Below are 17,299 nucleotides of genomic sequence, written 5' to 3'. Positions count from 1 at the left end.
AAAGGTTTGTAGTTTACTTCATATGCAAATTTAACAGTGTGGTAGTTTGGACTTGAAGCTTGCTCTAGGATAATGCTGTGATGATATAATGGAGATGTGAAGGGAAGAGGCTCAGTAATAATAGAAACTGGGCCCCAAATCCCATTGGATGCTATTCTGCTGGAATAATAAGGACACCAGGAGCTTGGAAGAGGTTAAGTTGTAGTGTCAGTACCATCTTACCATCCCCCCTGGCTTCATGCATGTCTGGGAAGTAATGACACGGCTCTGCTTTGTATTTACCCTTTCCAGCTGCCACCCCTCTGCCAAACATCCAGGTTAACATTTCCTCTGTCTCTGGGGCATCCAAATGTTTCCAATGCTTGAATGTAATCAAAAGATAACTATTCTAAGGGAAGAAAAGTAGTAAGTATTGAAGCTGAAAGCAAGATTGAAAATATTAAATATATTTATTATAGTCTTATGATAATTTATTTTGTAAGTACTGAAATCCTGGATTTCACAGGTACATACATAGAATGTCTTAGGAATAGCTTTGTCTTTTCCTTACATATGACGACTTCAAAAAAACGAGGGAAAACTACTAGATAAATGAAGCTTTGAAAATTTAGGAAGTCTTCATTCAAGGAAACTCTTGTTTGCTTTGATCTGCAAGAGGAGAAGAGGCTCTGGCTTTTTAGACAACTTCAGGAACAGCTTCTGCACAAAACATAGTGAAAAGTCTGTGTTCATCAGGGTCACAAGATTTTGGTTGTGTGCTTATCACGGAAATGTTATCACGTGTAGTCACTGCAATAAAGGCACTTCTCAGAAACTCATGAATACTTCCTTACAAATACATTCAAAGCGTGAGATGTTAAGTAGTTCATTTGGCATGAGATCATCAAGGAGTAGCTTACACTGCCAAATAAAGTAGTAGTCTTGTCCCATAGTTTGTCTGCATTGTCATGAAAGAAGAAAATACATCAGCAAATAATGTCAGATAAAACCAGTTTTTATCTGAACGTGTACCAGATGCTCAGATCAGCACAGGGATGGGGGTGGTATGAGTGGCTGCAGACAAGGAACAGGAATATTGCTTTATTCCTGCTCAGAGTGACTAGAAATAACCACAAAATCATGTGAGATGAAATATGTGGTTCATATGCACTGGCAGTAGGGGAGCTCACAGGAAATGCCCTGGCAAGCAGGGAGTGCTTTCTAGGCACTGTTAGTGCTTGGAAATTGGATGTGTAAGTGTCTGTTGCTTGGACTCTGGTTACAAGGATTGATGTACTTGGAAGGTGCTTTCTTCTCTGGAAACCTAAGCCTGCTGTGTTGTTAACTAACTCACTGAGCTCCAGTTTTTGAAGAGGGCCTTAATAATGTGTTCATGGTGTGTTTTCTGATTTCCCCATGGTATTTCATTTGCACTGACTGATTTCCCCACAAAATACTTTCACCTGGAGTGTTAGGCATTTAAAAACATTATGTTTCCTAATTTTGTTGACATGATATGGTGGCTTAAATTTGAACAGTAGTCACATTTCCCTATAATTTTGTAAGGATATAAAGTGTAGCTGAAAGTGTAAATGAACCACAAGCCTTCTTTTCTTGTAGTGGATAGAACCCAAGCCAGTCTGATGGGAGTGGATTCTAGTCTCTGGATTCTGCTTTCAGAAAAACTTAACTTTAGGGGAAAAGGCTTGCATACAGAGTAGGTGTAAAATTTGTTCTCCAAGGCTCCCTTCTGTCACGTTAGACAATGAAGAATAAAGAGCTTTTAGGAGAGAAAAAATTAGAAGTTGGATGGGTATGGATGGCAGAGATAGGAAAAACATAGGAGAGCAAGACAGAAATGAGGGTAACTATCCAAACTATACATGTTGCTGACTAAATCTTCAGCATCTGGGAAATAATGAAAGTATTTAGTGCTGTTTATATGTCAATACAGAGGGGATAGACATTCCTCTGTGCAAGACTGGTTGGAAATGACTTCTCCAAGGTGCCTGTAGGAATTACATGGAAGCAGGGCCTGGCACTGCCTGTATAAAGACTTACGGTTGTGCAATGGGAGGCAGAACTCTGGAAAAAGAAAAATGGGGAGGAGAAAACATAGGGCCTTATCTCTGGGTTTTGGGGTTTAATAAGGCTATGAGGCAGCACTATGGGCAGTCCCATGAAGTTGCCATCAAGATACTCCTTATGAAATAAACCAAAGCTGAGATTCTTTTTAATAACTCAGGTTGTTCTATATTTAGACAAAGAAAGTGTATTTTGCAGCTGCTTAAAGACCTTGGCTTTCATCTTGTATCATAGTCCCTAAAGGATGATATTGGCAACTTCTGTCGTTTCTGAGTTTTACTGTTTATAAGTGTTCTTGGAAAAAAGTACTATGGATTATTGCTCAGCTGACCTGTGCTTATGGTGGATGCTGGGAATCACTTACACAAAATGCTCAAAAGTCAGTGTCTTCTCTTGGCCAGAAATTTGTGTGGGACAGAATGAGATGAGGACAAATTAGGAAAGCTTTTAAAGATTCCTGGGCTCAATGTTGGATTTTCTTTTGTGTGTGATATTTCTACTTCATGTGGAAGGTAACATGGTAGAGGTTCCTTGGCATAGCTCTTGTGTGGAGTGTGATTTAAACACTTCACAATGTTGACCAGCTGTTCTGGATTGGAGCCATTATAACAGAAAAGATTTTATAGAGGAAAAGACGGTTCTTGTACCAGCCTGATAACATGTACAGAATAATCTGCAAGCAGTGAGAGATAGATTTACTGTTAAAGAGGGCAAAATCATTAAGTGATGTTAAAACTGAACTCAATGGTTCTATTTTTATTTTCTTCTTTTGTAACCTAAAAGAAATAATTTTTTGGAACAGTTCTCTGCACAAGTTTTATTTTCTAAAACACAGGCCTTTTCTGCCTGATATTTGTGTGGGATTCTACTTTCTAAAACTACTTATATCTCTTTGCTGCTGCATACGTGTGTGATATGAAAGTACTCAGACTCCTTCATTCCCTTCTGCTTTTTGTTGAGGTCCTGATATAGGGTGTAAAAATAGTTTTAAGGCAGTTTAATGCCAGTGATGATGATGGGGTAGCATTTATTCTGGGAACTAAAGGTATCCCAGAGGGGAAGAGGGAACAATCTCCTGGTTTGGGGACTGAACATGGTGCTATAGAAGAGTCCTTGTGTAAAGTAAAGTATATTCCAACTCAGCATCCTTGAGGGATGGAGGAGGGTTCAGAGGTGGTATTTAATGTAAAATAAACATCATTATGTCCTAGAGAGAAAACGTAGAACCTTCCTCAAGATTCAGAATCACTAAAAAAGTACCTGAGATGAAATAGTTGTGCGTAAACATCTCCAGTATTTTTATGAAAAGTTGCAACTATTTCCAAAGCTCTGTAAATTAGATGATTTTAGGTCACTCTTAGGGCCACCAGCTGCAAACTGGAGACAGCTGAAAAATGACCTAGTGATTGTATGAACATCCTTCCATATGTTTCCGATTTATAATTGGAATTTTTTAAGTCTGAAGACATTACCTTTATTTCTTGCGTTTCTGAAAAAGAAAAACTCCTTTTATCAGTTAGTGTGTTAGAAATTAATAAAGCACATTGTAAAAATCATGCACAATATTAAACAGAAATCAAACTCTGGTTACCAAATACAAATGATAACCAGAGAAACAGTGCTGTCCATTTACCCAGACCCCTCTGTCGAACACATGTTCTCTTGAACTTTGCTATGTGACATCAGTTATATCCTGAAACAAAAGCCAACCTACTGCAGTTTATTACAGTTTCTTAGAATTCCTTCCAGAATTGGCATTACTTCCTTATGACAGTATCACCATTTGTTGAGAGCTGTTACTATGTCCACAGGGACATTTGAGTCAGGGCTCCAGGAATCATTGGCCTTATCCATTTTTACTTTGGTGTTCCAGGCATCTATTCCTCGGGTTGTTCACAGCATCTGCTTTTACTCTCTGTGTTCATGGCTCATCTTCACATTTATCTGTTTTCCTTGTGTTTTACTTTCAGATTAGGGGAAGGTTGATTATTGTTTTTTCCCTCTTCTTTCTCTGTAGATGATGAATTGATGCAATGAATTACAAGACTGTGTTATTATTTATTTTCCTTTTAAATTAATTAGGTTGTTAGAAATACAAATTTTGGGCAAAATAGTTAAAAACATTAAAAATGTTCGTATTTGTGGAGTTCCATAAATTGCAATAGTGTGTACACAAGTTGGCTTATAGCTGAATAGTTCATACTCTTGCATCAGTACTGGAAAATGATTGTGAAATCTCTTCTGTGTATATTTTTTTGATTGAAAATATAGTATGTTCCCCTTTCCTGCTTTTTAGGTAGGAAATGCCTGTGATTATTGCTCTCAATGATCAGGCTGGGAAACAAAGAAGAAAATGGATTCCTATTTTAAAAGTGGAATGTGAATATGTTAAACTAAGTCAGAAAATGTGAACTGTAAAACATCTGTTTTCTATAAAGGAGTTTCTGTCCTTATCCACCGACCTTTTATTATCAGAGTACTGAAGCAAAGTGTGAAAAATATTTATCAGAAAAGGCAAAATATATTCCCACTTTTTTGAGGCTAAAGGGAGAAATGTATACAGTTGGATTGAACTATTGTTATTTCTCTTTCTTTTGATTTTTTTATAACCTTGTGGGGCTGGCGCTTTACCTGAATTGCTCATGGAGATGCAGAATTCCAGATCAAGCTTTGTTTCTGTATTTTCTGACTGTGCTGTAAACAAACTCATTATGCTGTTTGATTGTTAGGTTTTGCCATTAAATAAATAGCATGCTTAGTTCTTAGTTTATGAATCTATTTCCTGCTTTAGAAATACCGTATAATCTGAAAGTAAATACCAGAGCAAACATGAAGCAAGTATGTTTTGACACTATATCAAGGTAGTAGCAGTGAGGAGCAGTACCAGCACGTTACCATGGTTCAGGACAGGGAGAACATAGAACTGGGTGTGGAATTAATAATAAAGATTAGTGTACAGTATCCTGTCTCCAGCAGTGCCCATAAGCCGATGTTTTGGGAAGACTGAGAATAGGACAATCACGTATGATCCTTTTCTCTATCCTGTCTTCAAGTGTTCTTCCATTCTCCAGCTATTTTTAGCTCAGCACTTTTGTTACCTACTGTATTTTGTTTAGCAGCCTTTAATGGATCTCTTCCAAGGAATACAATTACTGTTCCAGCCTTTTCTCGACACTGTGTCTAAAAACGCTGCTGCTACCACTGTGTCCTTAGGTACACGGGACACGTGAGCTTCATGTGATGGCTCCTTCCCTTCTACTGGAGCAGTCGATCCCCAGACCCTTGCTGACGATGCAGCTCATGATTTTGTGGGCATCTTCTGTATCCCTCCTCAGCCATCTCTTTGCTGAGCTGCTGAGTCCTAGTGCATTCCATGTTGATATAGAAACCATTCCTTACCTTTGGTGACCTTGCTCTAATCCTTTTCCAATCATGCCCCATGTAATTACACCAGCTACCTGAGGCTTTGGAAATCAATACTGTGTTTAGTGTCTGGCTGAGCCACAGATTTATAGCGGTGTCTTGATGTCTCTTGTTTTCCATTTGTTTCTAGTTACTCTCTCCATTTGAGTTTCCTTTTTATGACTCCTGGGCACTGAGCCAGTGTTTTCATTGAACACCTATTGCTGCTGAAGCACTTCTGAGTCTTGCTCCTGAGTGATGTTGGTGAGGTCATCCTTGGTTAGTTTTAATGTGAAACGAAGATCATCATTTCCTTGGACATCACTTCTCGTTGAACAGTGATGAGCTCCATTGGCTGTCTTACCATCCTAAGGTCCTTGTGCAGCCATTCTTCAGTGTCACTTAGCAATCATTGTTGGCATCTCACTTCACAGCCTGGTTTGCCTATCTCTTGCTAGCATTTTAAATGGAATAAATTCCAGCACAGGCCCTTTGCAAAGCTCCCACCAGTGGGATCCCCTCCACAGTAAGAATTGACCATTTATTCTTAGGCTGTTTCTTACATTTTATTTTATTCTTGTTCATGCTGTTGTCTCCTAATCTGTGGAAGCTTAATTTCCTTAAAAGCCTTTAGAAATTTTTGTGGGCTATTTGGACCAGGATCTCCCTTTTTCACATACTTCATGATTCCCTCAGAGAACTCCAAGATATTTGCAAAGCAAAAACATCATGACTTTTACAGAAGGCATGCCCAGTGTTACCAGAGCAAATTGCACTCAGCTAGATACCCATTAATCCAGTACTTTATTATAAATTCTCATTTCTCTAAGGCTACCAAGTCTTTAGTTCCCTGTCCACTGTAAAAGCCTTTCTGGAATAAGTGTCCTATTTGCTACAGGTGATACGATAATATTAATTGAAAGAAAAGTATTTATAATAGCTCTGTTTGTAATACAAATTTCATGTTCCACCTCAATGAGTCAAGTGTAGTAGGACAGCTCTGAAGTTTTCAATAATTTCCAGTTTGACTTCGAGAAACGTATATAACGTCAATATCTTGACTTCTACTTTAAAACTAAAGTTGTTTTGTTTCATAAATGTTTGTAAAAAGCAGAAAGTTTGTTATAAAAGATGTAATATTCATACTGTAGCTGGATAGTGTTCTTTTACTTTTAAAGCTGAGCAAGCCTTTCAAAAAAGCCTCTATTTTAGATTTGCATTTTGTGCACCAGTCAAGTCACTTAAAATCTGAAATAGTTGAAAGGTTCCCTAAGGTTAATATACTACATGTATATATTAATAAAGCTATAAAGTCATAGATATATCTAAATTCTGTATATACTGTACATAAATGATACTGAGTACTTAAAAGAAGAAAAGAACACATGCATGTTTGTTCCTTATTCATAAACCCAGAAATGTTTCAGGGTGATAAATGTTAATTTTTTTTGTAAAAAGAAGATGACAAATTCTGTAGTGCTGTGAATTTGTGGGGTGACCATAAAATATTTTGCTATGAATACTGTATCTGTTCAGAATGCAGGTAAGAAAAAGGGGAAGGAGAGAGGAACAGATTTCTCGTGTTACTTGGCTGAAGATCCACAACTTAATAACGACAGAATAAATTTTGTACCCATAAATTCTTACAACCAGCTGTCCTTAAAGACTATATATATTCTTAAAGTTTATATTCGTAACTTTGCAATAAATCTTTCTCTTAAAAAGGTCATTAAGTATTTTCATTTTCTTAATATTTCAGTTGATACATCAGAAACCATAAATATGAAGATGGGCTTAAAAAATAACTGAAATTCTAAGAGAAAAAATGAAACCTGCCTGACTTCTCAAATTCTAATAGAAATCAGATTACATTGTACTTTAAGTGTAGGACAACTAAAAAGACTACATAAAATTATGCAAAGTTGATAATATGATGTATGGGTTTATTACTTGCAAACATTTCATTTTGCTGTTGAAACTGAGGATTTTTTTTTTCCCTCTCAGCTAGTAAAGCTCTATCAGGGAAAAAGTGCTGAAAATAAAGAAGTGATTAAAAAAAGCAATGAAGTGCTCTATAGTGTTATCTTCCCCTGTAGTTATCTGGATGTGTTTCTAGGCATAAGATATAACAACAATTTGCATAGCTCAAAGTTTTCTTCAGGTTACTTAAAGCAATGTTGATTCTACTTTGAAGCAGAATACAGGTGATTGATATTAGCTGTGCAGAGGGAGAGTCTGAATTAATAGTTAAAAAAACCTGCAATGCTTCTCTTTGCTCCTGTTCTACTTGATGAATAATTCTAAATGAAAAGATTACATTACATTTCTACGTGTCTTCTAAAATAACATGGGCTGAAGCACAGGGAAAATATAAATGCTAATGGTTCAGTTGTGTTAGTGCACATGCTTTTTACCTAGGTCCCAGCAGCTTGGTCAAAGATTGTTTATTGCCTGTGTTAGTAGTAAGAAGCTGAAATCTCATTTGAAAGATTGTGATAGTTAAAGGACAGCCAAAGAAGTGAATGTTGTAATACAGCTTGTCAGGACACTTGAAACATAGTATGGGGAAGGTTTGAATCTCCTTATTTGTGATGTCCTTGTCCAGTTAGAAATTGGAAGAAGTAGTATTTGTATTTCTGGGAGATGTGGAGGAACCTTGTGGAAGTATTTTGTAATCTTACTCTCTTGTCCTTTTCTCTGCTGTGTCTCTTTGCTTCTGCTGTCAGCAGTAGGATGTAGAGCTGAATGGATTTTTGGCCTTAATCACTCATTCCTATTGAATATGGCACTGATTTGTATCTTAGTCATTTTGCAGCTGGGTCACTTTAGAACACAGAAGCTTTTCAGGTCAATTTTCTTTGGCTTCAGCTGCTCACCCAAAAGTGAGCCCATCATCAACCCAGGTTATGTGTCAGGCTTTTATCTAATGCTCGTGTGAGTGCTGTTTGTTCCTAGTATTGTTTTTTACTACACCAATAATAGGACTTTTACCTACTTTAAAATCCTGTCTCCAGTCTACAGGTGTGTCTTGAATACCCCAAACTGTCCAGTTGTTCTAGGATAGATATGAATAACCCATGCTAATGAAAAGTTTCCATATACACTTATTACCAATGATTACTTCAGTGATAGTAAGGATGAAAATAGCTGTCTTCTTCTTCATGATCTTCTTCGGTTTCTTGATTGAGTGTTTCATGATTGTCTTCTGCTTCCTGGAATTCCTCTGGTGTTAGAAACCGCCGAAACACCGGTGTTCTGAGCTGAGTTGGCCTGTTGACAGTGACATTTTGCTCTCCATAATAAATGGTTCTGATGAGAGGGAAGCAGAAGAAGGCGTAGGTGCTAATGGGGCTCGTGAGCTTGTTCTGGTCCACCCGTATGTAGGTTAACTGATTGATGTTCAGTGGGTCCAGAGTTGGACACATCACAGTAACATTGATGTCTGTAAGAGTGAAAAATATTAATTAAAATGCAGAAAGTGGTTATGTTTTAGACCTATTGCAAAAGTGAAACTTATGTTTTCAAATTTAAAATGGAAAATATTTTTGTGTTGCACAGTAATATAACCCTTCTCTGTGTTTTAAATCAGCTTTGTAAATGACAATCATACCAGTTTGGGGGCTTGCAAAATATAAGGTTGTGGGGTAAAGAATTTGTAATTACTGTTTTATGTTAATGAAATATTTTTGCAATTCTTTTTCTCTGAATGTTTTTATCAGTTGCCAAAATCAGAAGTAATTTTCAAAAAGATTTTAGCTGTTACATGAAAAACTGGCATTAACTTCTACAAAAAGTTGGCAGTTAGAGATAAACTTCAAAAATTAAATCCTCTCTAATTTCAAATTGGTCTCAAATGACTGAGGATGTGTTTATATTGCATTCTGAAGACTATAGGATGATATTCTCCTCACACTCCTCCCACAACTAATGCCAAAGTCCACTAAGTTTATTGCTTTTTATGAAATTTAACCATCAACCTACTTTCAATTTCATTGTCTTCAATGTACAAATGCTGCAAACTTCTCGGAATATAGAACACTTGTTTCAATTTGTTATGTCCAAGATTAAGTTCTAGAAGGTTGGGTAGATTAAAGGTGTTGCGTGGAATGTTCTGCAGGTTATTGTGGGACATTCTTAGAGCAATGATTTGGGGAAGTCTTTTGAAATAGTTTTCTGGGATATGTGATATGGAGTTATTTTCAAGAGAAAGATGCCGAAGAGATGATGGCAGGTCAGGAGGCATTGTATGTAATCTGTTGTTGCATAAATTGAGCTGCATTAAATTTTTCATGTTTGAAAAGGGCTTTTCTTTGAATACTGAGTCATCAAGTAAGTTATTGCAAAGGTCAAGCACGGTCATGTTAGGCAGTCCTTCCAATGCATTTCCAGGTAACCGGGAAATTCTATTGAAACCAAGGAGGAGTCTCTCTAGAGAGCTGGGCAGTGGGAATGGAAATTCTTCTAATTCATTATGCTGTAAATGCAGTTGCACTAAGTTTGAAAGTTTGGCAAAAACACCATGGTCAATCATACGGAATTTAATTTTGTTGTAGCTGAGGTTAATTTCCCTTAGGAAGGTAACATTAGTGAATGGTCCTGTAGGCACAGCTTCAATGTCATTGTTTTGCAGATAAAGTTGTTGGACATGACTGGGGATGTTTGGTATTGTCTTGAGTTTCCGGTGATCACAGTACATGGATAAGGGAAAAGCTGGTGGACAGAAGCATTCTTTGGCACACTCAGCTGGGAAAGGAAAATGAGGAACTTCAACTTGGGTGTTTGGGTTAAAAGAATATGGAAGTTGATGATCCGGCTCCCCACCATATTCATCCTCAAAATCATAGTCTTCATATTGACAAACGACCAAAGCAGCCCGGAGGAGGTAAAGGATCAATAGCTGGCTCAGAATCCCCATATTTAAATCTGTATGTTGTGACCTGTTGATGAGAAGAAACATTAAGTTTTAGATAGATATAAAATAAATAACACAACAGTTTTAAGAAGCAGCAAGATATAATGAAGTAAGTAGAATAATGCCTTTTTTTGGCAACACTGTCTGTGACATTACTAGCAAACCCAAGTTTTGACCTGTACCTTCAACGTAAAAAACATGAACAAATTTACTGTCCTTGAAGTAAACAGAGGGTTTCTGGTCTGACTTCAAACGAGGAACAGCTTTCTACCTGTGCTGTGCTTGATATTGAAGGATACCATGACAGGATTGTTTCTATAAAGAGAACATTGAAATAGATTACTTGGAAATATTGTATATTATGTAAAATAGAAATTTATGTGGCTTTGCAAATTGTGTGTTCTGTGGCATTTTATGTAGTCTTCTTCTGCCTCTGTAATCATATGTTCTTTATAGATGAGAAGTAATTTGCCTTCCAAGTACCCTTCTGAGGTGAAATCTTGATGCTGTGAAAGGCAAATCATTTCACAAGTCAAATTTCTGATGGTCAAAGCCAGTCTAACATTTTAGAGCATGTTATGCAGTCAAAGGAACCCTGTTATTTGGCAGAATGAGAGTAGTGAATCATGTCAAGCTGTTAAACAGCAATGAGTCAAAATGTTACATTGCAGGTCAAACCACAGAAATCATGGAAAAAATAAAGATATTTTGCTCATATAGTACAAGAACCCTGAAGCAGAGAGAGAAGAACAGATTTTCTCAGTTTTTTTCATATATGTTTTGTACCCAAGGGACTCCTTGTTTCCTTGTTAATCTCAATATTTGTTTACTGAGCACTGTCAGTATTAAAGGAGATGAGACAAGTGGTCATTTCTGATATTCCTTGTGGTGATTATCTAATGCATGATGTATTCTATGAACTGAACAAGAGAGAATTCTGAGAAGTAGTAACACACTCTTGGAATTTAATGCATCCTTGTACTTGTCCTGTGTGACACAACCTGTGTGTGCCCGTGGCTGGGTGTCACCATGTGGCATTGCCTAACCTGCACATCCAGCTTGGCGTTTGAATGTAGTCAAGTGTCATAACTGATGAAAACCTTAAAACCAGTTTTGAGGGGAGTCAGGAAGTCCACTCCAGGTAGGTCCTTAGCAAAGCCAGGGACTCCATATCCCTGCAGCATTGTGGGATGTCTGAACTAATGAAGCAATTAGCAGAGAGAGGCAGAGCAGCCTTGCACTGAGCATAAATGCACTGCACTCATAAACTGTGCTGGGTTGAGAAGCAATTGTGCTTCAGGAGGAATTCACTGGGTTTCACATTTCAGGCAGTGTATATCAGAATATCTTCTAATCAGTCCTGTTGGTGTCTGTATATCTAAAATCTGTTTCTAACTCCTGCGACTGCCTTCTGGTTTTGTGGAACAGATCCCAATCTGTCCCCCTTGCCTATTTCATGCTCTTCATTTCCTTTTATTCCTCCCTCTTCAGTTTCAGTCCAGAACTTGAGCTTAACCTTCTAGTTCTATTCTCTCAGCACTTCTGCTCCATGTCACAAAATTTCCAATTAATATTTTTTGTTCTCAGTGCCACAATTGTCCTTAGAAACCAGGAGGAACAACTCACAAAAGTGTGCTTGGTTTGAGCAATCAGGCCTTTATGGGAGCGATCTACTTGCCACGTAGACAATGTGAAGAGAACTCCCATCATGTCAGACAAAATGATAAATAAGAAGTACTATGTACCAAGGCCTCCCACAGGTTTTATGGAGAGAGAGGAACTGGTTTTGGGGAGACCTTTTGATCTGTTGGCTGTAGCTGAGTATCTTACTGATAGAATGGTACCCGTCCTGCCGGGCTTGCAGGTCATGTCTTAAAGCACTGAGTCACTGACACCTCTTCATGAAATATTTCTAAGAACTTAACTAGCTTTAAAGCAATCATGTCAGGTGAAACCTGATAACAGGAGATGCAGGTCAGATGCACACAATATGATAAAACACATAACTACAAAGTTGAAAAAAAAAAGTAGGAAATCTTAAAAGCTTGATTGTCTACCATCTGCAATGAACTCAGAGCTCAGTAACCGTATTTGTAAGCAGTTTACTAGCTGAAAGCTAAATGTTATATAACATGCATGAATCACTCTTCACTGAAAAAATAACAATCAGTTAATTTTATTCCTGCTTACCAAGAAAACTTACTCTTTGGAAGTCTGAGAAGTTCAAGTTGTAGAGGGCAGCAAGTTCTTGTGCTCGTGAAATCATCTGAGACATAGCCTACCCCAGCTGGAGGAACAAAAGGTCTGTCTAAGCCATATTTTGTGGTAAGGCGCCTTGTGGGAAGGCAACACAAAATAATAGCCTTGGCCCCTCTTCTGATTTGCCAGTAAAATTTAAAAAAAACTGCTTTGTGCCACATCATCACTTGCTGTAGATGCTGTGTCATAAGGCTGTGAAGCAATTTCTCCTTTTGTTAAAATCGCTTCAATGTAATTGGCAGGATTCTTTCAGTGTTACCAACTCCCATTTAAAAAAAGATAAGTCTTCAAAAATTGTTACAGAGGTTATTAGTTCATAGTGCGGGTTCAGCTGCAGTGATTCAGTTCTGCAAAGGGTTTGTCCTCTGCGGATGAAGTTAAGAAACAGCAAAAAAAAATTAACCTTACCAAAATCAAGGGGAAGCATGTGCTATAGAAAAGTTCTTAAAAACATTTTCCTTATTTTTTCCCCCCATGATGTCTATGTCCTGTCTTCTTCCTGCAAAGGAGTTGTGCTATACAGTGCTGTTGGTGTGGTAAAGTTCAGCATTCACAGTAACTTTCCAACATCTTCTTTGCTAAGTTGTATAGAGAGAGCATAAATCTTGTGAAGAGGGTAAATATGACATGAAACATAAACTATTTTACTCAAGAAAAAGATTTATCTTAGGTTTTAAGAGGAATTAAAGAAAGAAGGTACAGTTATCTGCCTTTGCTGCTGTATGATACTTAAATAACTGTTATATATGCAAAAGATGGAGAAAATGGACATTTTTTTTTTGTGTGAAGTGGTTTAAGTATATGATTTATCCAAAGCATTCAATTATGCTTTTGGTTTGGTAAAAAGAATTACATTGTTTCAAAATCTGTTCACAAGGAAGAATCTGGTTCTGAAAAATTCTTTTTAAAAAGTGTCTTAGAAGTATCATAATTGTTTTGAAAATGTAGTAAGCTTATTTCTTTTGTCTTTGAGCTTCATGAAGCAGATGATTTGCTTGACCTTTTCAAGTTTCTTTCTTTCTTCTGAGGACAAGAACATGTTTAAGAAGATAAATCATATGTAATTCTAACATTTGGGGTATAAAGAAAAGCACCAGCAGTCATGACCAAAATGATATTGCAGGAGTTGGCAATACTGGAACTAAACTAAAGCAGTCGTGTATTTATGTAGAGAATACAAGGGAGAGTTTGAAAGAGAGAAATGAAAACTCCATAATCCTTGATTAATAATACCACAAATAGTTGAATAGCTACATTGTACCACTAAATCAAAACCAGTAATTTTTTTTTTTTTTTTTAGGAATTAATAGAATACATGCACAATGAGAGATGAAAAAAGCCCCAGCAAGTTTGTTAGGACCAGTTACTAAAATGTTACTGGCTGCTGCAAAGTTGGGGTATTTTTTTAAGCACAAGACAAAGAACATGTTGCATATTTTGGAAGCTTTGTTCTAATAACAGTTGTAAGCAAAACATACATAAAACTATTTATCTAAAGATAAAAATTAGAGTTCCAGTTTCATACCTGATTTTTTTTTATTGTTTTCTATTATTGATTGTGTCCCAAAGTCTCTTAAGCTCTTAGGAGACCTAAAATTTCATGGTGCATTTAAAAATCCATGATGGCAGGACAGAAGAGTCTGTCCTTTGAAAAGTTGTGGTAAAGCTCTTGATTTGAAGCATATTGAGCTGCAGAAGCTGATGCAGCTCTAGCCATGGAATACATTAAGACTCAGTTCCTGTTTTGTTGCAAGAGCTGTTTTGGAGACAAACAAGTCTATACTTTGTGATCTTCATCAAGTTGTGTGGTTTGATCCTCATTTTCATTTGTGGTGTGGCGGGAATTCCCTTACAAGGCAGATAATGAGGGGATTAAATTTAGCATCTTTCATGTAAGACTTCTTGTTTCAAAGGCTGTGAAAATTTACTGAATTTTCAGCATGTTTTGTTTTTCAGTTTTAAGAATGCTTTGGGAGGACTTATTTTTAATGTTGATTTGTGAATTTTTTTTCATAATTATGCGGATGTGATGCAAAGTGGGAGGTATGTCAAGCTGGAAATCTGAGTTGGCTTCAAGCTGATTTATTTTCTTTAGCTAAACTTGGATGGATCCTTTTCATCAATTAAAATCTTAGGAATTTCACCATCCCCCATTAACTGCATTCAGCTTATGAGACTTGTCACCTTTTTCAGTTTTGTTTCTGAGCTGAAGGCACAAGGAGACTGTTCTAGTATTTTATGAATTTAGGGGTTTTTAGCTAGTTGAGTATGGTCTACCAAACACATTTAAATTTCCAAATATTAGTCAGAATGTTCTTGGGATAAAGATCACCAGTGGCCTTGAGGTGAATAGGACTGACCCTGATCATAAGAAAGGTATAAATTACTTTAAATTACTTGGCCTTTTCCTTATATTCACTGTCTTACTGTAAAAGACTTTGGGGTTTCTTTGGTGGGTTTTTCTTGGTGGGTTCTTTTTTCCGTTCCTTCCAAAACTTAAAATGGCCCATATGAAGTATAAGGGGGGGGGGGGGGGGGGGGGAAGTGTATTTTGTTTAGAGAGGATTTAAGGAACTCAGATGAAACCAAGTTGTGAAAGTTAGGCCTGAGGATTGTGTTGGAAGCCTGATCTTGATAGAACTGGCCCTGCTATCAGATGTCTGAAAAAAGGCCTCAAGCTCAAAAGTTTAAAATCCTCAGTTGAAAACTTTGAAGGAATTCTGTGTTTTAGATAAGAATTGGTGATGTTTGTTCCTCTGAGTGCACAGTAAAAAAGGGAGTGCATAGTCAGATACAACAAGGAACTGTGAAGGTTGTAATTTGGTTCCTTGTAAAGCCTGTGGGTTCCTGAAGTAGGAAACAGCTGCAGGCAGTGTCATCCAGGCTGGGCTGCACTTCATTGTAGGCACAGAAGCTCTTGGCATCCCAATCTTAAGGTCTTAACTGGCAGCCCAGCACTGCTGTCAGCAGCCACCTGCAGCCTGTGTGAATTCCATGTAGGATCTGCAAAGGTGCTTCTTACCTGTGCTTGCCATTGACAGACATGACTGAATATTGGGACTGTAGTGGCTGCTGGATTTATTTATCCTGTGCCAGAACTCATCTGAAAATTCAGCAACTGCAGTGTAGAGCTCAGCCAACCGAGATGCTGAAGGTCTTGTTCTTGCAGAGCTGCAGCCCAGCCCGAACCCTCACAGACTTGGTGGTGTTCTGCTCTTCATGGAATGGAAAGTCATTCCAGGAGCAGTCCCTGTGGGAATGTGTGTTTTTAAAGGTTATGGAAAAGGGGCCATCGAATCATATCAACAGTCCTGCAAGCTGAGACAAGGCCTAATCTGTTTAAAAAAGCAAGGGAGGACAGAGCTGTGCCCTGTGTGGGGCTTTCTGTTGCCTCTGACCTGAACCTTGTTGTGTGGTCCCTATTTATTTCCCATTCAGTAGGTGGTATTATGAGATCAAAACTCTGGCAATCCACATCTTGTGCAGCCTGTTTTAAATGTTTTGCTAAGAGCTCCTGGGAAGAACATGTTGAGCAGCTGAAAACAGTTGAGTTTACTGACCTTGTAGCATGGGAATTAATATAACCTCATAGGAAATTACTGAGTAACATCTACTAATGAACAGTAATACACTGATTTTTTAGGGCTGAATTCACTACAAGAATCTATGCATCTAGAAGCAATACATTAGGAATGCCTGATCTCATTAGGTGATTGGTTACACGAGTGCATGAACATGTGCAAGGAACAGTTGGTATTGCAAAAGCAGAGTATCGAGTTTCCTGGCATGTTCAAAGTTATAATAGGTGAAGTTTTTATATGACAATATCAATTTATGGTAGTGGATAATTGAAAGACTGACAGAAGAGGAGGGATGTAACAGTTTTCTGAGTATGTTGCTTCATTAGAAACCTTAGAAAGTTTTTATTGGGAGGGTTGGGGTTTTTTTAATGGATTTTACTTTCTACAGTAGAGGCATCTAAATAGTCCTCATCATGTAGTGTTTCTACTAACACAGCAACAAGTAGTCATAAACAATTTACACTGGAATAAAACAAGTTGAAAATTGATGTAAGCAATATTATCTGCAGCAAATAGTGTCTGGTTACTCTAAAATACCCTTGAACTACTGTATGGAATTATGAATCTCTGCTGAGGAGAGTCACTGTTGTCAGCTGACACTTAGTGTTTTTAGTAGTTTAATAGCTTGTTTAATAAATATGCTTTGCTTTATCCTCTGTATTTTTATACAGCCTGCTTGGGTTGTTCAAGATAGATGACTTTGGGCTGTGTTTTCCTCCCATGTGGAGTTCTGGGAATAGTTGTCTGGTTTTGCAACCACTGTTTACTGGTGCAGGTATATTCGTTTTCCTGAGGCAGCATTAGCAGTTGGACCTCAAACTTTAACAGAGTCTTTAGTTTGCCTGATTTGTGTCTTATATAAAATTATATAAATGATCACAGTATCTGACAGGTATCTTGCAATCATTAATAAGCATTGGAAATAAACTAAAAGAACATCGTGTTTTGGAATGGAAGAAAGCGAGGAAGGTAATGGAGCTGAGTGTCTATTCCAAAGCGTCTCATTTATTTGGAGAAGAACTGCTGACTTCAGTGCCTTAAATTGGTAGATGTCTCAAAGAGATTGTGAATTCCACCATAA

General features: G+C 37.5%; 2 protein-coding genes across 4 annotated transcripts in view; one reads left to right on the top strand and one right to left on the bottom strand.

The window, feature by feature from the left end:
* LOC125331407 (centromere protein P) overlaps positions 1-17,299 on the top strand; it is a 112,675-nt gene that overhangs the window by 25,502 nt on the left and 69,874 nt on the right. The gene's annotated exons all lie outside the window — the stretch shown is intronic.
* Positions 6,021-14,297, bottom strand: OMD (osteomodulin). 3 transcript variants are annotated; one of them, XM_048315345.1, is made up of 3 exons: positions 14,163-14,297; positions 9,448-10,403; positions 6,021-8,908 (listed from the first exon to the last, which is right to left on the bottom strand). In XM_048315345.1, exons 2-3 carry the CDS (start codon positions 10,379-10,381, stop codon positions 8,589-8,591), a joined length of 1,254 nt encoding a protein of 417 aa, XP_048171302.1. In that variant the 5' UTR covers positions 10,382-10,403; positions 14,163-14,297; the 3' UTR covers positions 6,021-8,588. The 3 variants fall into 3 exon arrangements, with proteins under 3 accessions (XP_048171302.1, XP_048171300.1, XP_048171301.1); XM_048315343.1 differs by lacking the exon at positions 14,163-14,297 and adding an exon at positions 12,569-12,804; XM_048315344.1 differs by lacking the exon at positions 14,163-14,297 and adding an exon at positions 12,582-12,667.

This window comes from Corvus hawaiiensis, chromosome 11 (genome assembly GCF_020740725.1).
Source record: "Corvus hawaiiensis isolate bCorHaw1 chromosome 11, bCorHaw1.pri.cur, whole genome shotgun sequence".
Taxonomy (NCBI): Eukaryota; Metazoa; Chordata; class Aves; order Passeriformes; family Corvidae; genus Corvus; species Corvus hawaiiensis.
Note: the sequence above shows the minus strand (reverse complement) of the source record. Positions and strands in the feature narration are given on the sequence as shown.

What these genes read in the sequence shown, in the direction of transcription:
- OMD (XM_048315343.1), bottom strand. Translation starts at nt 12,801, where the DNA reads ATGATGTGGCACAAAGCAGTTTTTTTTAAATTTTACTGGCAAATCAGA. An exon ending in CCAAAGAGTAAGTTTTCTTG is followed by an intron (nt 10,404 to 12,568) that starts GTAAGCAGGAAT and finishes TCTCATCAACAG; the next exon opens with GTCACAACATACAGATTTAA. An exon ending in TGAAGACAATGAAATTGAAA is followed by an intron (nt 8,909 to 9,447) that starts GTAGGTTGATGG and finishes TCACTCTTACAG; the next exon opens with ACATCAATGTTACTGTGATG.